The sequence below is a fragment of the Stereum hirsutum genome, assembly GCF_000264905.1.
Source record: "Stereum hirsutum FP-91666 SS1 unplaced genomic scaffold STEHIscaffold_8, whole genome shotgun sequence".
Lineage (NCBI taxonomy): Eukaryota > Fungi > Basidiomycota > Agaricomycetes > Russulales > Stereaceae > Stereum > Stereum hirsutum.
In genome coordinates this window covers 794708-822055 of record NW_006763138.1, presented here as the reverse complement: position 1 = coordinate 822055, position 27348 = coordinate 794708, and the positions used below count along the sequence as shown (strand labels likewise).

At 51.6% G+C, this 27348-nt stretch overlaps 9 protein-coding genes across 9 annotated transcripts; 5 read left to right on the top strand and 4 right to left on the bottom strand.

Moving 5' to 3' along the window:
- Positions 1–298: 298 nt before the first annotated feature.
- STEHIDRAFT_131659 (uncharacterized protein) lies at positions 299–1876 on the bottom strand (the record flags this gene model as incomplete). Its single annotated transcript, XM_007304817.1, has 10 exons — positions 299–387; positions 461–498; positions 567–829; positions 922–978; positions 1059–1093; positions 1156–1274; positions 1337–1434; positions 1497–1520; positions 1589–1661; positions 1713–1876. 10 exons carry the CDS (start codon positions 1874–1876, stop codon positions 299–301), a joined length of 960 nt encoding a protein of 319 aa, XP_007304879.1.
- A 579-nt stretch (positions 1877–2455) lies between these two features.
- On the top strand, positions 2456–3821 carry STEHIDRAFT_98286 (uncharacterized protein). The gene is made up of 7 exons (XM_007304816.1): positions 2456–2627; positions 2680–2816; positions 2868–3065; positions 3127–3148; positions 3200–3284; positions 3335–3610; positions 3666–3821. The coding sequence occupies exons 1-6, from the start codon at positions 2487–2489 to the stop codon at positions 3352–3354; spliced, it is 603 nt and encodes a 200-aa protein (XP_007304878.1). The 5' UTR covers positions 2456–2486; the 3' UTR covers positions 3355–3610; positions 3666–3821.
- A 1204-nt stretch (positions 3822–5025) lies between these two features.
- STEHIDRAFT_147542 (nonribosomal peptide synthetase 12) lies at positions 5026–9287 on the top strand (the record flags this gene model as incomplete). Its single annotated transcript, XM_007304815.1, has 17 exons — positions 5026–5581; positions 5635–5688; positions 5740–5828; positions 5890–6007; positions 6060–6128; positions 6185–6243; positions 6304–6530; positions 6583–6676; positions 6735–6776; positions 6833–7005; positions 7067–7687; positions 7745–7797; positions 7854–7939; positions 7998–8156; positions 8217–8406; positions 8480–8866; positions 8936–9287. 17 exons carry the CDS (start codon positions 5026–5028, stop codon positions 9103–9105), a joined length of 3147 nt encoding a protein of 1048 aa, XP_007304877.1. The 3' UTR covers positions 9106–9287.
- A 729-nt stretch (positions 9288–10016) lies between these two features.
- Positions 10017–11311, bottom strand: STEHIDRAFT_157501 (heme oxygenase-like protein; the record flags this gene model as incomplete). Its single annotated transcript, XM_007304814.1, has 3 exons — positions 10017–10393; positions 10521–11089; positions 11142–11311. The coding sequence occupies 3 exons, from the start codon at positions 11309–11311 to the stop codon at positions 10017–10019; spliced, it is 1116 nt and encodes a 371-aa protein (XP_007304876.1).
- Positions 11312–11786: 475 nt separating this feature from the next.
- Positions 11787–13728, bottom strand: STEHIDRAFT_98278 (mitochondrial carrier). Its single transcript, XM_007304813.1, has 11 exons — positions 13349–13728; positions 13272–13287; positions 13195–13217; positions 12999–13119; positions 12791–12940; positions 12557–12715; positions 12328–12496; positions 12233–12256; positions 12037–12151; positions 11930–11977; positions 11787–11872 (listed from the first exon to the last, which is right to left on the bottom strand). Exons 1-11 carry the CDS (start codon positions 13431–13433, stop codon positions 11820–11822), a joined length of 963 nt encoding a protein of 320 aa, XP_007304875.1. The 5' UTR covers positions 13434–13728; the 3' UTR covers positions 11787–11819.
- Positions 13729–16969: 3241 nt separating this feature from the next.
- On the top strand, positions 16970–20909 carry STEHIDRAFT_121982 (uncharacterized protein). The gene is made up of 6 exons (XM_007304812.1): positions 16970–17255; positions 17319–17987; positions 18088–18208; positions 18266–18701; positions 18760–19035; positions 19097–20909. Exons 1-6 carry the CDS (start codon positions 16976–16978, stop codon positions 20306–20308), a joined length of 2994 nt encoding a protein of 997 aa, XP_007304874.1. The 5' UTR covers positions 16970–16975; the 3' UTR covers positions 20309–20909.
- Positions 20910–21707: 798 nt separating this feature from the next.
- On the top strand, positions 21708–23345 carry STEHIDRAFT_168996 (NAD-P-binding protein). The gene is made up of 7 exons (XM_007304811.1): positions 21708–21963; positions 22030–22117; positions 22171–22231; positions 22307–22488; positions 22554–22633; positions 22709–22937; positions 23002–23345. Exons 1-7 carry the CDS (start codon positions 21760–21762, stop codon positions 23196–23198), a joined length of 1041 nt encoding a protein of 346 aa, XP_007304873.1. The 5' UTR covers positions 21708–21759; the 3' UTR covers positions 23199–23345.
- Positions 23346–23668: 323 nt separating this feature from the next.
- STEHIDRAFT_98272 (NAD-P-binding protein) lies at positions 23669–24950 on the bottom strand (the record flags this gene model as incomplete). The annotated part of the gene is made up of 4 exons (XM_007304810.1): positions 23669–23803; positions 23871–24153; positions 24270–24457; positions 24525–24950. The coding sequence occupies 4 exons, from the start codon at positions 24948–24950 to the stop codon at positions 23669–23671; spliced, it is 1032 nt and encodes a 343-aa protein (XP_007304872.1).
- A 352-nt stretch (positions 24951–25302) lies between these two features.
- STEHIDRAFT_139787 (cyclin-like protein) lies at positions 25303–27040 on the top strand (the record flags this gene model as incomplete). The annotated part of the gene is made up of 7 exons (XM_007304809.1): positions 25303–25499; positions 25578–25659; positions 25715–25867; positions 25968–26091; positions 26152–26197; positions 26273–26475; positions 26580–27040. The coding sequence occupies 7 exons, from the start codon at positions 25303–25305 to the stop codon at positions 26966–26968; spliced, it is 1194 nt and encodes a 397-aa protein (XP_007304871.1). The 3' UTR covers positions 26969–27040.
- Positions 27041–27348: the final 308 nt, after the last annotated feature.

The following is a 27348-nucleotide window of genomic DNA, read 5'->3' as shown; positions in this document are numbered from 1 at the left end:
CAATCGTGTCCACGGGTGCGCCTACGTGGCCTGAGTTATGACTTGGGGGATACCTGCAAGACTTCTAGGTGCGACATGCTGCAGGTTGTTTCAAGTAAAGCATGGGGTGCACTACGAGGCTTCCCCGCTCAGATTGATGTGGCGAGGGTGTGGGGAAACGTCACACGTGGCCAAACCCGGCGAGAAGCCGAAGGCTTGTGAATTCAACAAGGACAAACAACCGGCCGCACTGGCTGCTTATTTTGCGTAAATCGTCTTCAAACATAGACAAGACTATACAAGAAATCAATTCTCCGTCTTAATCGGTTGCGTGGGAAGCATGCAAAAGCTGCGAGCGGATGGCGTCTGCCATGAGTTTGTGCACTCGCTCGGTGGGGTGTCCTGTGTCTGTGAGCGGTGATGAAAGCGAGAAACATGGGTGAGATGAAGAGAAACGTAGGAGAATATAAATTGCACCCACTGTACCAAAAGAACGAATCGTACGTGCACTCGCAATATCTAACAATATTAATCAATATACCCTAGCCACACACCTGTAACAAACTAGGCAGCCTTGAAGAACTCACCCTGTAATATTCGTGAAACCAAACTGCTCAGCGTTATCTAGCACTTCATTGAACCAACTGTGTGCATCGAACGTCAGCACCGTCAGTTCCGTATGATTCTGCGCAAACTGGGCCACGGAGGTGTTGAGCGCGGCGTTGAATTCATCTACGAGTTGCTTATGGGTCGCCTCGGAAGAAGTCCCGACGAACGCGGGGGAACGCTCTTCGGGAGGCACGTTGATGAAGAGGTGAGCACCGCGTAGGCCCGTTGTGTAGGCGAGTTCCTGATATTAAAATGAACAAGGTGTGGCGTGAGGCAAGAATAGTCAGTCGCAGCCCGATAATGCCCAGAATAGAATATGAACTTGGTGCGTACCACAGCATTGAAATAGGACGTCATTTCCGCCTCCCAGAATGCGTCGAAGTCGGTGATCTGTGGGAAGAATAGGGTGGCCCTCTCTATTAGCACTGTGGGAGGATTGTGTTATCGCTGCGGGTACATATGATTCGCACATTTTGGCTGCCTACGTCTCCTGTATCATTTATGCCTAGTAATGACAAGGCCTATCAAAATATTGCCACGCGAGATCAGGTATCCTGAAGAGCGTACCTATGAACCACGCAGTCATGGTCTCTCCGGTGGGGTGAGGGATCACATCTGATGCATACTGAGCCCATTGTTTGACCTGATCCACAAGCTGTACCGAAAAGTTGTGATGAAGGGGGAGTCTACAGCCCGTCGCAAGATATCAGTCGTACCGCGTCGTGAGTGTACTGGAATGCATACGTACAGATCAACGTCAATGTCAGCGCCAGCAAAAGCGAAGTCCCAAAGCTGGCGAGGACATCGCGATGGTAGGCCGGAGGTACACCCTGTCAGAAATTCGGGCTAGACGTTCGAAGCGATTGTTCGTCAAAAGCATGTCTAGACTCAGCACAAGAACTACTCACCCAGTTCGCGCCATCTGAACTTGTCTAGCGGTGCATGTGCACCATTAGTCTGTGCGCCTCCTCAGAATAGATTACTGGCTGCAGCGACTCACGTTCTTCGGAATGATCTCGTTGGAAAAAAGTTGTTGGGGAGTAAACGACAAGTCGAACGCGTCGCCTATGAAACTGCACGTTCGTAAGTATTGGCGTGTTGTACAAGATGAAATTTGTACCCACCTGAAGTTGGCGAGGCCTTCCGTGCCTTGAACGAAGGTATACGAATCGCCAAATGCATAGAAATATTTGATCGTATCCCAGTTGAAGATTGGTCTGTGCGAAACCTCTGGAGCGCGTGTCGATGCAGCAGATGCAGATTGTCGTTGAGACCAGCCTGAAAGCATAGAGAAGCCGACGAGTAGTGTTAACAGCATCTCATGTACCAGGCCTTTCCCGCTGTGTCTCCCGCCCGTGTATGGATCTCGTCTGAATTGTGGCTGGAATCCAGTGGAGACAGAGGGACAACGTCTGAGACATCTTTTACTCAAGTAGCCCGTGTATTTATGTCGGACAGTGGCAGTAAATTTGAGGAATTATATGCCGAGGGCTTGTGACACTGAATGACGGTCAGCAAGGACGGGTCGTGCGGTCCAGCGGCAAGATCAGATGACAGCCATTACATGTGAGCGAGCCTCCATGAAGAGCCTCCTAACTGGACAGCGTATTCTATCGAACTAAAGCGAAGCAGCCCTGTATTTATAGCGCAAGGTCAAAAGAGCGATGGTGAGGTATTACAGTCGTGGTTGGAAGTCAAGAAGGAGAAAGTTAGAAAGCGGCGCCACCCGATATCTGGCCGTGCGAATGTTGTGTTCAACTTTCGGAACTCCGCGATATCGCGGAGGCAATTGATGTGAGACAATTTCGCCTGCTGATCGCGACACCACGAATTCTTATTTTCTTGCTATTACTAACACTCAACTCACGACACGACACCACCTGCTACCACAACTCACTATGGAACCATATCGCTCTTCGTCTCCTAGCAAAAGCAACAGGCCCATTATCTACGCTGGTATAGGCGCTGTCGCGCTACTGTTCGTCATTTACACATTGTTTGGCGGACCTTCCTCGGTAGACGGACCAACAATCCACAAGGTAGGCTGAGTGTATACTGTTGCTTGTTCTCGTATCGAATAATCTGCTGCAGGCTGTAGTTGTCCTTGCAGGTGACTCGAAAGTGTCCGGCACAGTTACCTTCGAGCAGGCTAGCAAGACCGGACCAGTCACCGTCACAGGAGACCTCAAAGGCTTGGATGCCACGGCCCAGCGTGGATTCCACATCCAGTGAGCTCTTATGATCAACAGAAATGTACCCCTCTAACTGTTATGCAATAGTCAACTGGGTGATGTGACAAACGGTTGTGCATCTGCTGGGCCACATTTCAATCCGTTTGGCAAGAGTCATGGTTCACCGAGCGACACGGAAAGACACATTGGGGACTTGGGAAATATCGAGTCCGATAGGTCAGGAAACGCCGAATTTACCTTTGACGATAGCGTGATCACTTTAAACGGGCCCTTGAGTATCGTGGGGTATGCATTTCGATTTTTTTGATTTAGACTTTGGTAGCATATTTATGACCTTTATTTATAGTCGTGCGGTGGTGGTGCATGCGGTTGGTCTTGCTCTCTCTGAGTTTCACCGTGTACTAAATCAATTATTCCAGGGCACCGATGATCTTGGTCGAGGTGATAACGACGAATCTTTGAAAACGGGTAACGCGGGTGCACGGTCAGCGTGCGGTGTGATCGGTCAGTCGCCATCTTTGAATAACTGCACAGGACTCTCACCTGTAGTACAGGGGTTGTTGAATTTGCATGAGGGGGAGATTGGTATTCTCGTGATATGATGTTTCGACTGACTTCATACGGTGGCTTGTATGATTATCGACAGGCCGCAGCTGGCCTTCTCAGTTATTTCTCGTACTAGCCGTCTGATGACGCTGGAGTCAAGGCGGAAAACGAAGTACTGGCGACCACAGGCTAATACTGCGTAGCGGCATGAAGCACTTCAAAGAGCGTACCTCAAGGTCTTCGGATAACGAGTGATTCCATGGAGCAAGCGCCACTTCATCGCGGTGCGTGAAGGTCTTCTCGTCTTGCTCTCATGACCTCATCATCCTTGATTGCTAGTCGCTGCCAACTACCTGCAGGTCTTGCATGCAAAGGGGGACGTCAAATTACTCATGCAGCATCTTCGGCGAATGAGAGCTCTCAAATCTGCGTCAGAAGCCTACCTTTCCGTTGTGTCGGTCTCCAGACGCGGGCAGCCTTATGTCGTTCGTCGCCACTTTGAATAACGAAGCCATAGCGAAGCAAGTCGCTAGCCTTCTCTAGAGCTCCAATCAACCGAGCTTTGTACGAGGAATGTTGATGCATCCGAGGTCGTCGCTTTCTTCGAGACCTACAAAAGCGACGTTACCCGCATCCGCCAAGCATCCCACTTCTGCGACGTGTATGCCCAAGTCTACCTTCATTTCTCCACCGCTCCCCATCCTAACTGTGCAGGTGGTGTAACTATCTGTCGACTAGTGGAACCTCTCCCTGTCATAGACCGAGTTACGTCGCGCATTGGAATGGACAAATCTATCATATAGAGAATGCTTTGACTCTCACTCCTCCGCAGCGTTCACCAATTTCCTGAGCTAGTTGTGGTTTCATTTTTATTGTCGGAACATATATATTCCAGGTGTCACTCCGGTCCTTAGAGCCACATATCGCACAGCATATCCGCTTGCGGCGTGGGGATAGGCTCTTTAACTTCCTGTCTTGGAGTTTTCCAGCGTACAGGCGACTAACCGGATGCATTGCGGTGACTTATTATGCCATCTGGCGCCTCACTATTTCGGTCTGTACTACACTTTCTTCCTCGACATGCGCAGCTGAATTTCCTTCCCATTCAGGATGATCTTTCCCTCCTCTGATGGGAAGACAATACACCTTTGCGGCAATGATTATAATCATCCACCAATCATTCTACAAGGCCTGACTATAGCATGCCAAGCAGTGCGATGGGCTCATTGTCGCCCCCGATTTTGTCCCGATACTGTTAGGAACTGTCATCATTCTCGCCGTCAGCGCCGTGCTCGACGCGGTGCGTTTCACCGATATGCTTCTCTAACTGATTCGCCACCTGTGGCCCTTGGACCAATACTCCGAAAGATCTCTACATCCTCTCTTCGGTACAGCAGAGAGCTAGCCACGAGTAAGTACCCCTGGTCTGTATACTAACAATTTATGGACAGTTTGACCTGCTGATGGTTGTGTTTCTTGGCTCAACACGCAAATTACTATCTCCCGAGCTTCTCCACATGCTTCTCTAGAGCTCCATCCAGGACATCAAGTTTCCTGCTGACGTTGAGTCCAGCGCTTTACCTTGCGATCATAGCTACACTCTCCTCTATGGATAGTTAAGTTTAATTCGGGGAGAGTATAAAACTTGTGATCTCAAGGTGGCCCATCACAGCGTAGCATTACCCGCTCCGAATCAGCCATGCCCTATCCGCTGCAGTCTATCAGCCACCTCTCCCCTCTCAACCAGCAGCTCTTTGTCCAGTGGGGCTTCGGCGAGCGACAAACTCCCGCCTTTGGTTGCGTACACCACGCCTTCGAATATCAAGCCCTTACGCAGCCCGACGCGATCGCCATCGAGCACCTTGGTGTCTCAATCTCATACTCGGAGCTCGATGCTTGCGCAAACAATCTCGCCACTCGCCTTCGTCTCATGGGTATCTCGCCTGGGTCGCGCGTCTGTCTACTTATGCAACGCGGTATCCTGTTTGTCGTCGGCATCCTAGCCGTGCTCAAGGCAGGTGGAGCGTATGTTCCTCTTGACGGCAGTATTGTCACGCAGTCTACGCTCGAACACGTCCTTCGCGATGCGGACTGCTCTGTCGTCCTGGCCTTGGATGAGTTCAGCCATCGCGTCCCTGCATCCAGCAGGATGCTTGTCCTGGACAAATCCACTCTGAACCCAGATAAAGATGATTGTGCGAAACCATTAGACCTCTCAAGCCCCAATGACTCCATTTACATCATCTACACCTCCGGTATGATCGTGTCCTCTACCTTTCTATTTATGTATTAATTTCTGCACCTGCAGGAACGACTGGCGTGGCCAAAGGAGTCGAGGTGAAGCACTCTAACGTCACAAACTGTGCGTCATCTCGTCTCCCGCCCCTTTCACCCGCATCTGATGGCTTTGCAGTGGTCCTGTTAGAACCCGGCAACGTGGGAATGGCGCCCGGTCGTCGTGTATCACAGCTCTTAAATATAGCCTTTGACATGGCTGCCTGGGTAAAAGTCTATCTGTGATCTCACCGTTAATCTCATGGAGATTCACACCATTCACTTATAGGAAATCCTGGGATCCATGTGCAATGGATGCACGCTATTTATTCGCGGTAAATCGTCGAAGGAATGGCGGGCAGTGATGAAGACCGTGGACATTGTAATCGCTACTCCTAGTATGATGAGTACGTGTCAACTTGAATGGGAGTTCTGCGCTTACTCATGAATACTCGATAGCCCCCCATGATCCGGCCGATTATCCTGATATTCGTGTAGTGGCCACAGCTGGAGAGGCTTGTCCTCAAGGTGGGCATCATATAAGACAATAATACATCAATAGTCTTCTAATGAGCTTTCTCTAGCTCTTGCTGATCGATGGGCTGAGCGTGGCACATTCTACAATTCATGTGGCCCAACGGAAGCAAGTTGTTTCCACCTTTTCTAGACAGCATCAATGTGGCTAACATGGCTTTCGCCACAGATCACAATCGTCAACACTGTTCACCCCCACGTGAAGGGAACACCTCTCAGCATTGGAAGGCCGACACCCAATAACAACGTCTACGTGCTCGATGAGAACATGAACCCTCTTCCTATTGGCGAGGTCGGTATTATGTGGGCAGGTGGGGCGGGAATCACTCGCGGGTACCTCAACCTTCCAGAGAAGACCGCTGAACGATATGTGATGGACCCATTTATGGTCGATGGGTAAGTGAACTTCTCATGCTGAAGTCCATCACAAATTCTCACCGCCACACAGGAGTTTCATGTTTAACACTGGAGACTTGGGCCGGTGGTTGGAGAACGGAACTTTAGAGCCATTGGGCCGGATCGACGATCAAGTCAAGATCAAGGTGCGCCAGCTTGTTGGTTTTAAGTTACTCGGTGCTTCCTAACGTACGTTCTTTACAGGGCTTCCGAGTTGAATTAGACGGCGTGGCCTCGGCCATTCAGGCAAGTCAATGTTGACCACGAGTGCCAAGTTCGTGGAGCTAATGATTCTCCATCAGACGACCACAAGCGTCAGACTCGCCACTGCCCTGCTGATAGGCTCAGAACTATGGGGCTTTGTGGCACCTGCTACTGTCGATTTGACTGCGGTGATTACCGCGACGAACAAAGTTCAACCATACTATGCCGTTCCTACCCGATGGATGTTACTGGAGGACTTCCCGTACACTAGGTACGTCCGTATGGTCTCTGGTCTGACATGCTTCATTGACCTCAACCTGCGTTTGGCATAGTAATGGCAAAACCGACAAGCGAGCTCTTCGCCAGCTGGCCTTGAATAAACTTGCCTCTGAAGCCACCATGGTCCTCGACGAAAAGGAGAACGTTCCACCCAAGACCGTCGTCTCTGTCACGGACAAAGTCATTTCTACAGTTTCCTCCGCTGTCCTCCCCAACCTCTCCCAAAGTATCGTCGTGCCACCTCCGACTTATCAAGGATATTCGCCTATGAAGGAGACGAACGTTGACATAGTCATTCAGAGCCTTTCTGCCCTGGAATCGATGAACTACACGTCTCAGCAGTCGAACGAAGGCTCTTCCTCGATTACTGCCTCGCCGTCGGTCACCGAGAAGGGCAATGCATGGGATGGGTACGAGGACGAGGAGCTTCCCGACAAGACACAGGGCCCGGCCGTCAGAAACCTTCGCCATCGCGTCTTCACACTTTATCGCCGCCTATTTGGGGTCGTCTTCGTCGCGAACGCCGCAATATTTATAGCGACTGCCGTTGCTGGTCAAGCAAACGCGCAGAAGCTGGGGCTTATCGTCGTGGCCAACCTCTTTTGCGCGATTTTGATGCGTCAAGATTATGTGATCAATGCTTTCTTCACGACTTTCTGTGCTGTCCCTACGTCGTAAGTATTATTCGCTCATGCGATCAGGATTACAGTTGCTAAGCACGAAACATTTAGGTGGCCATTGTCGATTCGAAGGGTCTGTGCGCGTGTATACCATATTGGTGGATGTGAGCCACACCTGACTGGCTCTTGTTCGTCCTTCTGTTCGCTGACAATCTCATAGTACACTCTGGCTGTGCCATCTCCGGGGTGATGTGGCTGGTCCTATTCACCTATCAAGCTACGAAAGAACTATTGACTGGTGGTCCAGTAAGAGTACTCGAGCCATTTTATGAAGCGAGTGTCACATCTGACCCCAACTTTCCAGACTTCCGTCGCCACCGTCATTATCACTTATTGGATATTGTTATTACTTCTTGGGATCGTTACCCTCGCTTACCCACGATTCCGATCCCTTTACCATGATCGTTTCGAAATGTCACATCGTTTCTTGGGTTGGACGGCTACGGCCTTCGTTTGGTGTCAGGTATGTTTCCTTTCCTCGGCTCGGTACTTCCCTCACCAAGAAAGCTGAACTTTCTTCCAGGTTATCCTCCTCACAAACGACTATAGACTGCCGGGTCAAACACTCGGAAACGCTCTTTCGCATGCTCCACCTTTCTGGCTTATCTTGGTCATCTCTTTCTCTATCATCCTTCCTTGGCTCAGACTCCGCAAAGTACCTGTCCGTGCAGAAGTTATGTCTGGCCATGCTGTCCGGCTTCACTTCGACTATGGTAAGTCAAGACCACCTTGCTATTGTCCTCGCCAAATTGCTGTGCTAATAATGCTGTGTTACTGGCGCTGTAGTCACACCCGTCCCAGGCAGCTTCACCCGAATCTCAAAAAGCCCTCTCCTGGAGTGGCACTCCTTCGCCACAGTCCCCGAGCCCGGAAAGAAAGGCTACTCCCTCGTCGTTTCTAAAGCGGGTGATTGGACCAGCGACACAATTGCCTCCCCGCAGAAGCAACTTTGGGTCCGCGGCGTCCCTACGTGTGGTGTCCTCCGCATCGTTCCACTCTTCCGTCGTGTGGTCTTCGTGGCGACGGGTAGTGGCATTGGACCATGTGCGCCATGCATACTCGAGCAGCGCGTGCCGATCAGACTGCTTTGGACTTCGCCTAATGTTCGGAAGACGTTTGGGGATTCGTTCGTTGATTCGATCTTGGACGCGTCTCCGAACGCTGTCATTTACGGTCAGTCCCCAAGTCGACTTTAATGACGACGTACTCTATACTTAATTCCTAGTGGATTTCTGTTGACAGACACTCGCGTGCACGGCAAACCGGACATGGTGAAATTGACGTACCGTCTAGTGAGAGAGTTCAACGCAGAGGCGGTCTGTGTAATCTCGAACAAGAAACTGACGGAGAAGGTCGTTTATGGGATGATGAGCAGGGGTATTCCAGCCTTTGGAGCCATTTGGGACTCGTAGAGCTCTTCGACGATAAATCCTTTCTCTTTTTGTCTCCCCGCCCTCTCTCTTCTCCCTCTTTCTTCTGGCTTCGGTGAGCCGTAATCTTGCGTTCGACAATGTTGTGGCTTTGTTGCGAAAATAAGGGGCGTGAAGTAATTGAAACATTGTATTGTATACTGTAACGTGTAATATTTTCCTCTGTTCTTTTTACCTTACGACAATAGACCGTATCTGCGAGTGAATTTTTGACCTCGCTTAACCTCGCTAAAGCCCAATGGGACGCGACGATTGGTCCGATCACCGTTTTAAAGTCGGTTTAAACGGTTGCAGATACGGTCTAATGCTGCTCGTATGTAGCTTCACAAAATTATGATCACTTCGAGTAACTGGAACATGATGACTGCAAGATTTCGCCACTTCTTTCTCCTTCAGGCCATGAATTTCCTCAGTGGCTACTCATCCGACTATTCGCCCGTAGCCACTGATCTAACACCCGAATAGGATCATACGCCACAGATATCAAACAGCACGTTTGTCATTCTCACGTCTTTGCGGCCCCGTAGCTAACCAGTCGACGAAGGTACACTGTTATAAACAGTGGACAGTCTAAGGAAGACTTTATGAAACCATCCAAGTCATGATTAAACGCACAACGCCCTCAAACGATACTAAGTCAGCAACGGTATAGATACAACGTAGGGTGTAGAGATCGCCGTGGAGAGAAATTACAGCTACGTAGAATAGGGAAAGGACCAAGTATAGGTAAGCACGGGTGGCTACCCGTCTAGCTAACAGAGTCATCAGCCCAGCACTAACGACGTGTACGCGTACGTCTTCGTGTGAGCACGGCACACACTGCAGGCCTCACTCGTCGACTGTAGCGGGAAGCAGGCACCGTAGAGAGATGTCTAACGCCATGAGCCTCCAAATCATTGCCCGAAAAGACCCGCAACCCACTCCTCCACGGCCTCCAACTTCTCCCAACCACGCGCACCCGTAAACCCGCCGATAGTCAACGCTAGATGGGCGATCCCCAATGCAACCAAGAACGAAAGCACGCCAGCCATGGTGAACGTCGGCTCCTTCAGGCCTACTTGCGGGTTGGTCTGCAAGAGCTGGATCGACTCCTCACGTGCCTTCTCGAAGTGTGACTTCTCGGTCGTAGGGGATGTAGGGTCGCCGAGGAACGTCTCTTCCGAGGGCGGAGGAGTGGAGGACTTGGAGGGAGGGCTGGAAGGGGCTCGCAATGATGCGAAGAGGCCTGTATTGAGTTCGAACGCTTTGTTGGCTTCGGCAACGATGGTTACTGCAGGTGATGGAAGCACGCCATGATTAGCATCATCGTATCTATCTATACCCACGCGCTTCTCATGGGAACGGTGCAGGAGGGGGACCGGGAAGGGTGGAGGGGACGCGTAAGCAGTTGGACATACGTTTCAGGTCCTTGTCATCGCCCACGCCAGCGTTCATACCCTCCCTGTACCATTCCTTGATCTTCTTCATGTCTCCCATGGTGGCAGGTCCAGTCTCGCCACCCAACTTTCCGAACTCATAAAAGCTGATGCCCTGCCCATCGTCCTCTTCCAAGCCGTAAGCTTTCTTAACTCTAAGCTTAATCTGCTGTCCACCCGACAAGTCACCGAGGTAGCGTACGTAGGCGTGTGCAAGGAGAGGCGCAGGGTCGGGCGAGACGGCGAGAGTAGAGAGGCGGGACACGTACTCCTCTAGACCGGTTGGGATATCCTTCGGGTTCGGTGGAGGTCGTGAAGAGGATGATGATGATGGCGAGATAGCGAGGGAGGCCACCAGAGGATGGGAGTAGATGGTAGAGAGCGGGTGGCCGAGAATGTGAGAGATATCCGAGAGCAAGGCGGGTGACCGTGCAAGAAGTGGTGGGTTGTACGTAGGACCAAGGACAGGGTTGGAGGCATGCTTCTCCAGCGCTGTCTCTAACGTACTGGAGATCCCAAAGACCGGCACGGAGCAAGAGACGAATGAAAGACTGCACGTCAACCGCAGCGCGAAAAAAGATAGTAGAAACAGCCATCACGTACTCGTAAACGTTGTAAAGCATGATGAGGAAACGAACATATTCCTCTCTGTCGAGCTCGCCATGGGTGAGAGCGAGGGCACCCTTGGACGTCTCGACGTTCTTGTGAGCACTGACGGTGCCTTCACGGAGAAGATCCGCAATAGGGCGGTCAAGGTTTGCAGGGGTGGACATGGTGGATGTTCTAGGAGGCGCAATGAAGGGAAGGGTTGACTGGAAATCGGATGGGGTCGGGGGACAAAAGAACAGAATCTCAAGTTTGTTGGTTATTATATATCTAAGGCCAGCTTAGTCGGAACGCTGTCGTGAGATGGCGAGCACGCTCAACACAGTCTGGCCAAAAGAACCCCAACGGGGAAGTCCCGCGGGCCCCATCTTATCTGATAAACATCATCTCCCCCATCCGCTTATCTTATCCCTCCCGAGATGGGGATCTTGGACCCTGCCAAGGTACGATTGGGTGTGGCGAGATGTGGCCCCGGATAAACATGATGAGCCAGCGATTACATATCTATCCAGCATACTTAGTCTAATGGTGTACAGTACAACAACACAGAAAAGCTAAGAGAACAAGATTGCACTGCCCTTGTCACTACAGTACCTAGACACGGGACGGCAGTGTCCTCGTGAGAGTGCATCAAACAGCTGTGCCGAGACAGCCAAACCAAGGAGACTCAGATCTCTAGTCTACCTGAGCCTCCTTATGGATCTCTATCCCAGGAGGTGCACCCAGAGCTACAAGCAAGCCGTCAGCGAGAATATTTACAGAAAGGGAGTGTTGCCTGTACTGACCATCCTTGATGACCCCATAGATCAAGAATTGACCAGACACGAGTCCAGCTGAAAGGGGAAGAGGTGAACATTGGTCGTAGTACATGATACACAGCACCAGGACGCACCTGTCATAACCATCCTCGGTCCAAGGCCAGCGAACAGCCCACGGAAACCCGCTTCCTTCGCAAGCGCACCAAGTCGGAACATCATGCCGCCTTTAGGCCCATGTCCCTTGTTGATCTGAGTGTATACGTAGGTTGCATAGGTTAGCTTATGCACTTGCCATCCAAAAGGACAAAAGGAGAGCAGGAATGGACGAACTTGACTCAGTAAGGTATCCGCGGGCTGTAGCCGTGCGACACGGTGGTTTGCGAGATCAGTGCATGCTGAAAAGGAGCGCAAGTCGGCAGGCTTACTTGACTGAGTATAGCAGCGGCGAATCCTGCGATGATACCACTCCCGAGTGAGATCGAGAAATTAGATCCGGGACCGAGGTTTCGTTTTGTCTCTTCTGACATCGAGCGAAATGCGACTTCATGGCATAATTCGTTCACAGTAAATTGACCGATAGCGTAAGGTATCTGCCTGGGAAAGAGTAAGCGTCTTTCCTTACAAAAAATGAGGTAGAAAGAGCCTTTAACGTACTTGAACAAGATGGGAATAAACCCCGCATAAAGCTCGCGCACGCCGCCTTCCCTAACCAGGCGGGCAAAGCCTGTTGTCAAACCGGAGGCGTAGCCCCTTTCTGAAACAAGTCGTATTCTCGTTGCCTCGAGCGGAGTAAGCAAGATGTCCGCAAAGAACCTACCCAAATCAAGGATTGCATTAATGGCGCTCGGAACTATACGCACATGACCGAAGAGAACACGAAGGACTCACTCCGCCACGCTTGCTGAGCCCAAATAAATGGCTGTTCTATATTTGACTGCCGTCTCCTGATCTCCCGCCAACTCCACCGCTTTCTTCTTCCAAAACTCGTACCCAGCAAACTTGGCGCCTCCTTGTACAAGGTATCCCACAGCTGTGGGTCTGGAGAAGAATTCACATTATCAGCGATAAACCTCGAGATTATGATCGAGATACTCACCCGAAACCCGTCAGGAGAGCAGAGGGTCCTTCAGTCGAGACAATCCTACGTCCGCCAGAGAGGAGGGAATGTCCCTTGAGTGCAGGGTCGACTTGTATGCGCGTTTTGATCACGTCAATGGCTGGACAAACACATGTGTTGGAGCTTTTATGAGGAAGGCGTGACAATGAGGCAAAGGAACAAAGGTGATGCTTACGGGTCATTCCTCCATGCGTAAGACTTTAAGGTAGAACCGTCAATATGTTTATAGTGTCTATAAAGCTGGATACATACGTGCAACATAGTGCTCCTGGTGGTCGTATGCCCGGTCAACATCACGCCCAATTCCCCTGACCCGAAAGAAAACGCACCTGCGAGGAAGAACGAACTATAATCGCTCACGCTAAACTGTGGAATCTTGAGGCCACCACCTAGCTGTTTCTCTGCTATAGGCATTTTCTATCTTCCAAGTCTCAGACACAAAGCGCAGGCAGACAAAGGCTATGGAGCAAAGTGCTGAAATTAGGTGAAATCAACATGGACGCCGGACTTGAGAGTCTATATGTATCAAGATATGGTCTGACGTCATGAAGCGTCTCCAGTCCCAGTCATCATAAGTAAGGGCAAATGGAAAAGTCGGCCGTGTGGCTCATCTTGACGCTGTCAGCATCTTATCTTTCCACAGTGGCCGAGCTCGGCCGTAAACAGCAGAGTATAGGCGAAGGCGGGATGACTTTGCAGAAGATGACCGTTGGTCCTGAGGAGGCCCGCCGAATATTCGTGTGACACAAACTCTGGCCTAAACCGGCCGCGGGATACTCCGAACTCCGCCAGTTATGGTGCCGAACAAGGGTCCGCGCTTGCAAGTCTTGACCACGTCCTCTGAGTACCACGCAGACCCTGCAACCTCAACACTTCCTGCCGCAGTTCTCTGCTGACACGATAATTGTACTTCCACAACCACCACATCCAGCATCCCTTTCGCTCCGAACTTAGCTTGAGCGACACAAGGGCCTTTTCGGCGTCAGTGCTAGGCATCGTCCAGTTACTGCCATTCGTATCTTCAGCGAGTTTTCAAGTCGTTGCAACCAGGCACATATCGTTTTTGGATCATCTGCGCACAGAGAAATATCCACCGATGCCGTCGACTCAAGCGCCTCTAGGTGAGGATGTTAGCATCACGAAGGGACGCAATCCTTATTTCTCTCCTATTTTTACTACAGGCGAGAAATATGGAAGAATCTGCGACAGTATATGTTGACAGAAGTACTGGAATCCTCCGACAGAGATGCCTTGCTTGCAATACGCGCTTGCGATGATGAGATCGCGATGGCTCGAGCGTACATCCACGACATCAGTGCGCGCCGAAACGCTTTTCTTTCTATCAATCGACTCCCCGCCGAAAATTCCAGCCCGTATTTTTCGCAACCTCCTACCCGTACTTGGGCCTCGATGCGACCGCTTTTCCCAAGATATACCACTCGATATCTCGGTCGGGACGCAGCATCTCATCACCGCCTCTCAGGTTTGTCGGCGGTGGCACGAAGTCGCCTTGGAATCTTCTTCGGTGTGGTCAACTTTGTGGCTGGGAAATACGCGTCGGATGCATGAGATGCTTTCTCGCTCGAAAGATGCACCTCTCACCATTGTGCATGGAGGTCGGCCCTCATACACCGATAATCATCATCCATATAGGACTTGCGAAGCGCTGGCGCTGAGTGAAAAGGAAAATCTCAACGAAATGCTGCCTAAGCTATTCCGTACTAAGCAGCCAAGTGGTCCTGGGCAATGCGGATTTGCGACTTGTTGGTTCAACCGGCTCGATATCAAGCTCCGGGCATTACATCGAGTCCCGCGATCTCTACCAAACTCATGTTTACACGCTCCTCCCTGACTTCCTTGGACGATATGCTCCCTCCCTACGGCATCTGACGATGGAACTTTGTCCTTTGGATACCGAACACTTGTGGCCCTCTCCTATTCTTCTTAATCTTGTCAGCTTGACACTGTCGTTCAACCCACCGAACGGAGTGAAAATCTATTCCAAAATCCCGTTACGAGATGTACTAGACGCCTTACGGAGTATGCAGCAGCTTGAGATCCTAGCAATCGGTTTCTGTTCGTACTTTACCAAGTCACCAGGGTCTTCCACCTATTTTCTCGCCGTCCAAACTCGACCAGGATCATTCGTGTATCCACCTCCCGCGACTCCGGTCTTTGGAGACACCTGGAAACCTCATCGACATCACCACCTTGACCAGACACCTCGCACCCCACCCAAATATGACTGTGAGTCACAACATTGTCATTAGCAACGACGATATTCGAGGCAGACTGTCAGAGAACATGCCAGTTTCGATGCGGCCTGCTCTCCCACTCCCGCATTTTGAGAGCTGTGAAGTCATGTTCTTTCCCGGCCCCGATCTCGATGTCCAGGTTAAATGCTGGGACCACACTGGGGACCTGCACGGCAACGACACAGAGATCCCCGGTCCACGAGTTTTGCTGGCTATCCACCTCCTCGATCCCGAGTTCGTCCGGTTCTCCCGGAACCTTTTCGTGCTACCTGCTTTCGAGACAACGCTTGAAAAGCTCACCCAATCACTCAATGTGATTTTATCATTCCTTCCCTTCGACCGCCTTCAGGACCTTCACTAGTCCAGTCATTAGATGTTTACTAGACCCATCTCCGTTTTGGCCATGGAAAGTGTGGCCTCGTCTCAACTCCTGGAGACGTTCAGAACAGCAGAACGTCTCATTTTTAGGTACATCGACGGCAATACTGACGTCCTGGCTGCCGCAGGGTCTGGCGCCCGCGTCTTTCCCCGCTTGATTAGCATCCATTACATTCCCGGGGCCCTACCTCAGATGTTTAGTCCAGAGCGTGTGTAGGTGCTGGTGGAACAAATTCGTCGCGTCGCGGATTGCCCAAGGATTGCCATGAGTTGAGGAGACTCGGGTTCCACGGTGGCCTCGATGCTACTTCCTACGTCGAGATGTTTGATGGGATCGTACCTGATGTTGTCATTGAATGAGCTCTTCAGAGCGCAGGACAACCCTACTCTAACCGATGATAAACAACCATTCTATGTATATATCCCTTCAGCACCTGCTCCGCTCATTCTGAATCGACTGCCCCTCTTCTTTCGTTCACGTACTTCAGCGTCTGTTGTCCGCAAACCTCGAAAACGTCCCGGACGTTGCTTTGCTCGACCCTGTACAGATTGCTCTGATGGATCTTACTAAGCACTTTCGAGGCCTTGATGGTTTGATGGTGTGGCCTCGAGCGACGGATGTACACGAAACAACAGTCTGGCGTGCGACATTCTTGGACGTTCACACACTCAACACACACTCCACACCTCTGCGACGTTGCTTTGTACAAACTATGTATAGGTACTTCCAGAAACCAGAGGTCCTGTGCATACAAATACGCCAGCCTGCATACTTGAGGACTTGTACAACCGCCTCCCCTCGATCTTCCCTCTGTACATAGCCTCGATGCTGATGCAAATACAAAGGCCCTGTCATATGCCCTGCACCGTTGAGTGGCGATGCCCATGGCTGTTCCATGCATCAATTCCATACAATGACCGCAGCCGCATGCCCGGACTCTTTGGAGTTGTGTGCCGAGTACAGGACGCCGGACCTGGATGAACAAGATAAGACGACAATTGCTGGCTTTCAGATTTCAAAGTTCCGTTAGGGAACAGCGACAGCCTTTGCGAGAGACGAAAGACTTTATGAAAAGCAAGGCTGCTTTCGTACACAAAGCGCAGCCGAACGCCTTGAGGATGGAAAGGTATCGGGTGGCGTGGGCAGAGCGGGATCTCCTCAGATAAAGGAGAACGCGAAGGCACGTGGCCTCGTGTAGACTCGTGTCGCGCCAATTAGAGTAGAGCGCGTCTGTCCTTGGGTTTAGACGCCTTAACTCTTCTTTTCTCTCCTTCATTGCCTGCCCCTCACCGCCTCTCCCACCTTCACCTACGACCACCACCATGCAGGAAGACTTCGACCAGGTCGACTACGAGAACGACGAAGACGAACATCAAGCAACGTCGACATCCCAGGAGGATGATCAAGGCGCGTCTGTCAGTGAGGAAACGGGTGGCGCAGGGGACGACGACCGTGAAGATGCCGTCTCGCTTGGGGACGACGAGGAAGCCATGCCTCGCGATGATCCCTCACACGCTCTTACCGCTGAACGAGCCCCTTTAGCACCTCTTGCCCTCCACATCGATGTCCATGTCAGCGATGCAGGTCGCCACTCGTCCACCGGTGCGGACACCAGCCAGACATTCGCGTCCACTTCACCATATTCATCATATTCATCCATCCCAGACTCCCCTCATTCACTTCGGCACCCACTTCCTTCCAAACCCGACTTTATACAGGATACACCCGAAGTCACGAACGGTGCTAGTGCTGATACATCTATTGGTCGCGGCCGGAAGCCCTCACGCTTCGGACCCCCTAGGCATCGAGACGGATCGCAGTTCTCACACCATGTAGTGCATGGACGAGCTGATCAGGATTTTAGCGACGCCGAAGAGCGTCATTCTGATGATGCCCAGACGGGAAACCGACTTCGAGACGACACGACTTCCCCAGACGCGTCTCCAGACAGACTTTCTTGGGATGATAGACATTGGCGTCCAGAGCAGATGCCTGGCCGTAGCTCTTCCGTACCCCCTCGGGCGGATGATGATTCCTTCTCTGACCTGCGAACTGCAGCCCGCGACTCTCGAGCTTTTGGACATGCCTCTAACGGCCAATCTTCGAACCATGCTGTTCGGTATAAGCGCGCTCAAAGCGTCGCTCCTCTTGATTTCCGAGGATCTGCTTCCCTAAACAAATCTGATGATGAAATGATACGGGGTCAAACGAACAGCCTACATACTTCGCAGCCAGAGCGATTCCGGAGGCACTCTGCATCAGACTCGAATGCTCCTCCTCGAGCTCGAAATATATCTTCTCAGCAGGTCTCATCATCACAAGCTGAGATGATCCGTACGTATTTTATAGCCCTACAAAGTGGCAATCCTCATATAAATGCCCCTCTGTTCTCTTTTTTTGTGGCGTATCGTGCGACTGTACCTCGTTTGTTCAGTGTTCGGCCCGAGAGGACCACCGCTTCCGCCTCAGGAAGATCAGTTCCTGAAGGTCGCGAGTTCGAGTACGCGACAACGAGCTCTGTCTTCATCCGCCTCCCAACACTCTCGATCTTCAAGGTCGGTTCTTACGAAGTGTTCATATTACTGCGTTCTCTGAGTATCATTCTCCAATAGTACTCTCCATGGCTCGCGCGCCGTTCCTCCTTCACACGCCCGCCACGTGTCCGCCAACGGACCCCCTCGTTCTCGAAACGCATCTGCTAATGCTGTCATGACACGAGACACTACGAATGTTGGGGCCGCAGCTGGCAGTGATCCCTCGTTTGCACCCTGGTCCCACAACGGCTTCGAACAGACGTTCGTTCCGTTTTCCACAGAGCATAATGGTCACTTCCCTCGCGAGCGTCCTCGCCTAGCCTCCAGTCATACCTACCCTACCACGAATTATCTCGCCCCCGATCAGCAACCGTCAGATCAACCTCCGCGGCGTGTAAGCGACTGTTACCGGCCTGGGGAGCCATACAACGACAACTTGCCCCAACACCAGGAACGTGGACGACAGCCCCATGCGCCTACCGAGTTGTTCAACAACGGATCCGGTGATGCTCAGGTTCGTGCTGCATGCACGTTACAATGCTTCTATTCACTGACCGTGTTAACGTCAGCAGGCCGGCTCCCTCCAGCCGTATACCGGTAATCGAAACCAGCGCAACCATTATGTTCCACAGGATTCTACCCCACATTTCCCTACCAGCAACAACGCCGTGGCGGATAACCTAGCGAGCCTGGGTCGCCCACGTCGTCAATCGTCTCTAGCGTTTCAAGTCGTCTGGACGCCAGAGGACACGCACACCCCTGGCCAAGACGCGCAGTACCCACAAGGCGCTCACGGCGGGATGATACGCCGTCCATCTAATGGGTCCCCGTCGACAACTAGGCATAATGTGAGTCAATCAGCTGAGTTCTCATCCACCCAGTTGCTAATTTGATATACTATCACGATAGTCCCGCTCCATACCTCCTCGAGCAGCGGTCCCGAACACGATGCAACCTGGTACGAGCTTCCTTCTTACCCAGGACTCCAACGGCCAATGGATCGCCAATCCCCTTCCGCCACCACCCGACGGGTTCACGAACACGGGCAATACCGCAAACGGTTTTACACCCCAAAACGCCGACGCCGAAAATGGCGGGGGTTGGGCCGATGACGAGTACGAGGATGTGGGACCGCCACAAAGGTCGTCATATCGTGGTCGTGGACGCGGTCGGGGACGAGGGCGCGGCGGTTTCAGACCGCAGCGTCAGTATCCTCACAATGGCGACACGCAGTACGAAGGACGTCCTCCTCGTCAGCATCAACCGGACACCTTCCATCAGCCGCCGCCAGCACTTTCCCAAACCTCATTTCCTCCAGCATCAATCTTTCACTCGCCACCTGCACCGTTCAAGAAGCCGCGGATCCATCACCAGCAATCACAGCAAGTGTGGGACGCTCAGCCCTCGTTCCAACAACCGATTCATGATGGATATGTGCCGCCTGCCCAAGCTCCCGTCCAGTTCGTTCAAGGACCTCCTTCGATGATGACTATGCCGACCCCTACTCCATATGTGAATCAGGCGACACATGGTTCATTCGCTCAGGCTCCGGAATACACTGCGCAGCCAATGCACAACCCCAGCTCAAACACGAACGGTTTGCGTCGTCCCAGACGCCCTCCTCACAACAATGGAATGACGTGGTCCAACGGTCAAGGTCAGGGTCACTTCACCATGAATATGGAAGACAACGGAGATTACTATGAGGAGGATGATAGCATGCAGATGCCGCCCATGAAGCGGAGGCGATTCCAAGCGCCGGTGGTAGAGGATTTGGATACGCCTTTGCTGGACAGGATCGGAGGGCCGTCCTTGAGGCAGAGAGTAGGCGTGTCCTCGTCAGTCTCAGGCTCCCGGCCGCAGCGCGGAGGCCATGCACATGGGCGAGAGAACCGCGGTTATGACGGAAGAGATGAGTGGGGAGGTACTTCGGGAGGTGGTGGAATGATGATGCAGGGTGACGGCCAGTACGACTCTGGGGAGAATCGGTGGGATGGGAACGGTGATGGGTTCAGCAGAGGATACGGCGACGGGAATTCCAGGGGGAGGGGATATGGACGGGGAGGTGGACGAGGTAGGGGCAGGGGTCAGCGTCCTTATATCAAGAAGGAGTGGGATTAGGGGATGTATCAAGAAGAAGAAGGAAAAGAAGTCTAGTGTTCTGTACGTTGCTGTTTTGATTTTCTCCATGGATTCTAGTCGTCATTGCTGTCTCGTTTTATGCTTTTGGTTATCTGCTTTCTCATCCCGTTCACTTGCTTGTGCCACCTTTTTGTTTGGTGTCATATGTATGCCTGCCTTTGCCCATCCGTTATCCGAGATCCTCGCCGACTCATCTCTTCCTCTTGATCCTCCATTTTCCTGACATGCTCCCCGCTCAAAGGCATAATCACACACTACGTTACGATATCATCATGACCCCCATCTCGTCTGCTACATCTTTTACTTGTTTTGTACGATACACGTTTCATCCACATCTCTTTGTCCGGTTCACTTGTACATGGCTAGCGTGGTTCGTTTTTCTCTGGTCTGAACTTTGCTCACTCTGATGATTCCTTGACATCGTCGATGTCGACGTCGTACGAATTGGACAGTGTTGTTATGCTGTGACTTCCCGACTATCCATTTTCTTGGTTTTCTCACTTCTGCCTGTCTCTTGCCAGTTGAATATTTTTTCTTGTCACGATGGGGTGCTAGATGTACCGTTGTGAATGCAAATCACATCTCTCCTCTGCTATTTCGACGAAGTGCCAGAAATCATGATTGGATAAGGACACGCGTGGTAAGGTGTTCAAGGAAGGTGTGGCGCAGGTGTGTCGTGCATATTGTGCACTTCGTGACAAAACTTCCCTGCTTATGCTTTATTGACCATGTTTAGTTTTCGACAGGCTCGTATTTGGTTTCGACCCTTCGCTATAAACTCAGGTAAGTACCGCAAAATGCGGGCCATCGTGAATTGTATGATGACTGACTTTGATCCCTCATAGTATCTCGAAGGTAAACCCTCGTGCGAGACTCTCCCTGCTGAGTTCTATGCTAAACCTTCTGAGACCTCGCATCTTATTCAACTGTCATCGCGGCCTTCTTTCTAATACTTATCGGGCATGCTGGATAGTCTGAGGACCTTGACGCCCCCGCGAGCGAGCTTGGTAGCTGGTTATGTGTCCCGAGAGGTCTATCGCTGGAAGGTTTGTGTTCGTGAGACCAGCACCCATCCGCCAGTCAGGGCCCTTCTGACTCTTTTTGACTAGTGTGAGTGCGGGTGGGAAGTGGCGTTCAGTCTGAAGTTTGCCCAGACAACGATCCACTATTCTCCGTTATAGAATATCCGGCTCGCCACTGCACAGATGTTCGATATCTCTCCAGTTCATATCCAGGCCAATCTTGATGCTCGAGACGTCACTCGACCCACTTGGAGAACCGTTTCTTGATTGTTAAGCTACAGAGGGAAAGACTTGGCTGTGAGGAGGAGTCACTGCTGGGTATAAAGGCGGGCTTTTCGGTGGACCGATGCCCTCCAAAAAATACCCTCGCTTTCATCGCCCCTACCTGACCTTTTACACTCCTCACTCATGCCTGCCGTCGCCCCTCCTGCCAAAGCCCTCGTCACTGGCGCCAACGGCTACGTCGCCGTCTGGGTTGTCCAGACGCTCCTCGAAAGGGGATATTCTGTCCGTGGAACGGTCAGGAGCGAGAGCAAAGGCGTCCATCTCAAGCAGTTATTCGAGAAGTACGGAGACAAGTTCGAGTGTGTGGTCGTGGAAGACATTACCAAGGTCTGATCTCCAGTCTCTTCTTTATCCTATCATCCGTGCGGGTTCTGACAGACTAAATATTAATAGGAAGGCGCGTTCGACGAAGCCGTGAAGGGTGTCGATTTCATAGAACACACTGCGTCTCCGTTCCACTTCAGGGCCAAAGAGCCAGACGGTGAGCTTCATCTTACATGGGCTGTCGGCCGGCGTTTAAGTATCTCCTCCCAGACATGCTTGTGCCTGCGATCAAAGGGACCGTGGGCGTTCTCGAGTCAGCCAAGAAGTATGGGTACGTGGAACATCTCGACTGCAAAGTAATGAAAGTACAGATCATATTTACTAATGTTTACCCCATGACCCACAGGAAGTCTGTCAAACGTATTGTCGTGACCGCGTCTTCCGCCTCCGTTTTCCAAAGTGGTTACACACCTCCGGTCGTCTACGACGAGACATCTTGGAATGAGGCTGCTGTCGCCGACGTGCAACAGAACGGAGCGAAAGCCGTGCGAAGTTTCTATACGGCGTCAAAGACATTGGCGGAGAGAGGTTAGTGAACTAGAACTCATGAAAAGCAGTGCAGGTGAAATACTAAACCCACCCTGTCCTCGTAGCTGCTTGGGATTTCGTCAAGACCAACGCCTCTGAAATAACCTGGGACCTCACCGTTCTGAATCCGCCTTGGGTATTCGGGGTGAGCTACTCTCTCTCATACCCTGACGGCTCTCGAAGACCCTCGCTTGCTGACATCGAGGCTGGGATCACGTAGCCCCTCCTCCAAGAAGTCAACGACCTCAGCTCGCTCAACACCTCCATGCAAGCCGTCTACGACGCCGTCGTCAAAGGTACGATGGACGAGACTGCATTGACCACCAACTCCAACTGCTGGATCGATGTCCGTGATCTTGGGCTCGCACATGCCCTCGCCGTGGAGAAGCCCGACGCAGGTGGAGAACGATTCATCGTATGCGGTGGCAACTTCTTCTGGCAAGACTTTTGTGAGTCCAACTCTGTGTCGAAGGGAAATAAGTTCTGACCCCCCTCACTCTGTTTGACCTACAGTGGACGTGGCAAACTCTATCGACCCTCCTATCCTTCCAAATCTTCCAAAGGGCAAGCCTGGTGCGACGAAGGGCCTTCCTTGGGATCTGTCGTACAACCTCAGCAAAGCGGAACGTATTCTGGGACTGAAGTACCACTCTGCGGAGGAGATGCTTAGGGATAGCTTGCTGGACTTCAAGAAGCTCAGTAATGCCTAAGGCCTGAGCCCGCAACCTCTCGACTTTCGAGGCACCGAGATGAAAGGAACGAATAATGGAACTGAGTATATTTGGTTGAAGTAGTTTTTGTTGAGAAGCATGCGTAATCGAATAAAACATGGGACCTCACCTGCCTTTTGCTAATCGGGTGTACAAGATCCAAGTCACTGTCCGGGAAGAATCTGTGAATCGTCGTGGTGCAAGAATACTCTCCCTCTTCTGCGTTCCATGCGTCCTCACACGGCAAGGGCTAACTAGGACCTTAGTCGGATATCAGGCCTCAGAGCCGTCTTATGGCGCCGTATTTTTTCTTTTTTACATGTACCTCGAGAGGTAAGGAATAGCCTTTACCGGTAACCTCACCGATCTTGAGGGTGTCTAAGGACGATAGTTGGCTAAAACCCAATGATATCACATTGCGCCTCGTACATCATACATCTTTCACGAATTACACAGAATCAAAGCACATCTTACGGAATATCCTCACCAAGTATCTTCTTCGCCTGGGCGGCGCACAAGTTCCAAAAGTTCTGGGCGACGGTCTCGTCCTTCGCAAGGTTGCTCTCGGTGTCGGGTTTCCCCTTCGCCTCTGAGAAGTAGCCGCCCTGTGTTGAGAACTACAATAAGCAGGGATGTCTATTTCCGAAAGAGAGGATAGAAGCAAAAACGTACTTGGAACTCGTCAAAGTTGTTCGTCCCAATTTCGGGCGACGTAGCAAGCCACAAACTGGCTTCCGCGCCCTCGGGGGCAGATTTGCCCATCAGCCGACTCAAAGGCTCAATAACCTGGCCAAGAACTCCGTAGGACTGTGTCCAAGCGGTTTGGAGGTCGGTGTCGACAGTGCCTGGGTGGCAGGAGGCGATGAGGATGTTGTTGCGAGAAGAGGTGCCGGAGAGTTTGCGTTTGGCGAGTTGTTTGGCGAAGAGGATCATGCCGAGTTTGGAACGGCCGTAGCTAGAATGGCATAGAGTATGTGTGATGGTTTGTACAAGCACCTTGCGGTGATGAGGATACAGGGGCGGGAGTAGGGCGAAGATGTAGAAGGAAGTGGGAGTAGTATCAGCACTTACGCTATCGTGGGGTCACGCTTCTCTTGAATTTCCTCCAGGGAGGCAAACTTGGTATCGGAGTTTGCCGCTCGGTGAAGTTCGGAGGATTGCATGACAATGCGTACTGTCGGCAGCGTAGAGGATTCGGCGGTTTTCTGCATGAGAGGAAGCAGCCGAAGGGTGAGGACATAGTAAGAGAGATTATTGACCTAGACAACAAATGCGGTGAGCAACACGAACATGAAATACATCAATTTCGACAAAAAAAACACCTACACCATAGTGATTCTCAACGCCGTCCTTCGTGAGTGCATACGGAACCTGGCCAATGCCCCCGTTGTTGATCAAGATATCCAACCTCTCTTCCTGTTCCGCGATCTTCTTCGCGAATGCATCGGTCGCCTTCAGATCACCCAAGTCTACGTGGTGCCACTTCACGCTTCCCTTTCCACCCGGCACATTCTTTTTCAAGAACTGATTCATCTCCTCTTCGGCTTGCCTGCCGTGCTCGGGCGTGGTGGACATGGTGAGAACTTTGGCGCCAGCACGAGCGAGCCCGAGGGCATCGTGGTAGCCAATGCCGGCTGAGCCACCGGTGACGAGGGCGACTTTCCCAGTGAGGTCAGGTATTTCTTCTTGCTTGTAGCGACCGCTGAGAAGCGTGGCGGGGTTGAGGGTATCAAGTCCGAGGATGCTTGCCATGATGATGAAAGGAATTAATGAGCGAGCTCTACCAGTGCCGCCTTTATATACAACTCGCCATTATCAGGCGCGTCATGGTGAAGAGGATCGAGAGAGGCGGGCATGACGAGGTCGATGACGGAGATGATGAAGACCGGTGTTGAACTGCCCATTGAGGATCATCGTGACTTCAACGGAAGTGAACGGAAGCAATTCGCAGATCCGCTATGCCACATCTAATCTTATCAATTCTGTTATCTTATCTAGTTGACGTTGAGCTTGCTTCCCTCCACTGAGGTACCTTGTCCTCGAGCTCCCTCTGACCATTCTATCTTCTCTATTATACGCTTCGAGACTCTAACAAAATACAACCATGGAAGCAAGCTCGTCGAGAGACTCACCTCTTCACTTTCCCGCCTCTCAAACACAACATCATCACCCATACTTCACGCCTACTGAGGTAGACATCCTTTCGGAGCAGCAACGCGGAAAGATGTCTATAACTCAGGAAGACAGAGCAAGGCAGCAGGCGTGCGGATTCATTGAGGCAATTGGTTCACGAGTGGGCTTGTAGGTATCTCCCATTCTCCCCTGTGCTCGGTAACTGGATCCTGCTGAACGTTCGTCTGTGTGGCCCTAATGGGATAGTCCTCGAAGGACGATTGCGACGGCACAGAACCTATATCATAGGTTTCATCTTTTCTTTGCTAGGAAGGACTTCAACTACCATGTGAGAATCCTGCTCCTGGTTCGTCGTTGTGTTGGCAATAACTCTAGCGCTTCAGGACGTCACGCTAGCAGCCCTTTATGTCTCAACGAAGATGCATGACACGCTTAAAAAGCCAAGAGAGCTGCTCATGGTTTCATACGCCGTTCGATTTCCCGAGCAAGCAGCAAAGTCGAAGAGCATTGCAGGAGAGATCGACATGGACCCTGCTGTACGTGTTTTGTCGCTCATCATCTTGCTCTTTCTGCTCCCCGTTGATACTTAGCATGGGCAGAGGTACTGAAAAGGAGCGGTTTCAATATGTTCTTTAGGTCGTGGAAGCAGACAGGCAACGGCTCTTGGCAGTTGAAAGACTTATTCTAGAGACGATATGTTTCAATTTCACGTCTCGAATGCCGTTCCCATACGTCATCAAAATAGGTCGAGAACTGAAAGGTATGACTCGTCCTTGTCCCTTTCTGCTGAAGATTCGCTCACTTCAACCACCTACCTCAGCTTCCAAAAAGCTAACCAAGTTCGCATGGAGACTCACAATCGACAGGTGATTTCTTTTTTTCTTTGCTGCCTCCTTCGCCATTCTCATGAAATACCTTCTCACCGACCATTTTCTCTTCAGCCAACGCACCCTCTCTCCCCTGCAATTCCCACCACACGTCGTCGCCGTAGCTTGCATCAACCTCGCCGCTCTTCTCTCTTCATTCGAAAAAGGGCCGACTCAAGCTCAACCTGGCTGCGCGAGCGACCACCAGATCGCGGCGATGCTACGTACGCATGGGCCTTGGGAGCGCAAATTCCAAGCTCAAGTCGAGGACCTTGAACGTCAGTCTGACTTTGCACGACTTCTCACGACTTCCTTCCGAACCTACTAATATACCACCCGTACTGTGTTACTTACGTCGACTTCGTTCGTATTGGCACCGAAGTGATCGCCCACGCGCTCCTTGACCTCCTCATCGCAGCAGCCCAAAATCCCTCCGCCTCCGCCTCACCGAGCACACCCTCTTCTCCATCCGCTTACTCACCTTATCCACACTCAAGTCGCAACAACGCTCTCAACCCATCCTCAAACCCACATATTCCACCACAACCGAGCCCGTGCCCGTATAATTCCGATCAACTCATACGGTTGAAGATATCGTTGAGGGAGTCAGAACACAAGCCGAGGGAGAGGACTGCGCTGTTTGGTGATGTTAGAAGCAGCGGCGGCGGCCGTGGGGAGGCGATGAAGAAGGGAGGAATGGGAGGAGCTGGGGCATTGGGCAAGAATGAGGGTACAGTGAGATTCTTGTTTGGGCCGAATGGGGCGTCTTAGTAAATCTTTGACGTTGCGAGTCGTGAAGAGTGAGTCCATGTACGATGATTGCGCTCTATCACCATCTTTTTCCTGGCAGGCACGTTCGGCGAATTGAGTTCTGGCTGTGAGCTACGGATTTGCTCTTCCTGGCGCCTTGAATAGCATGGAGATTTTCGAAGTTCAGCCAGACGACAAAGTTTTGCCTTGCTTTCTGTGACCCCTGTCCACGTCGAAGATATCAGGATCTTACTCGCCTGCTCTTGAACTCTTGACTGCGCCATAATACCGGAACTACACCATCGTCGCCCATAAAACCCACTTCATTACAGCCACAGCTCTCAAGCCCTATTCTCAGCGCTCAGTCGTCCCTTTCTCGTCAGCTGTGCCCAAAGTATGAT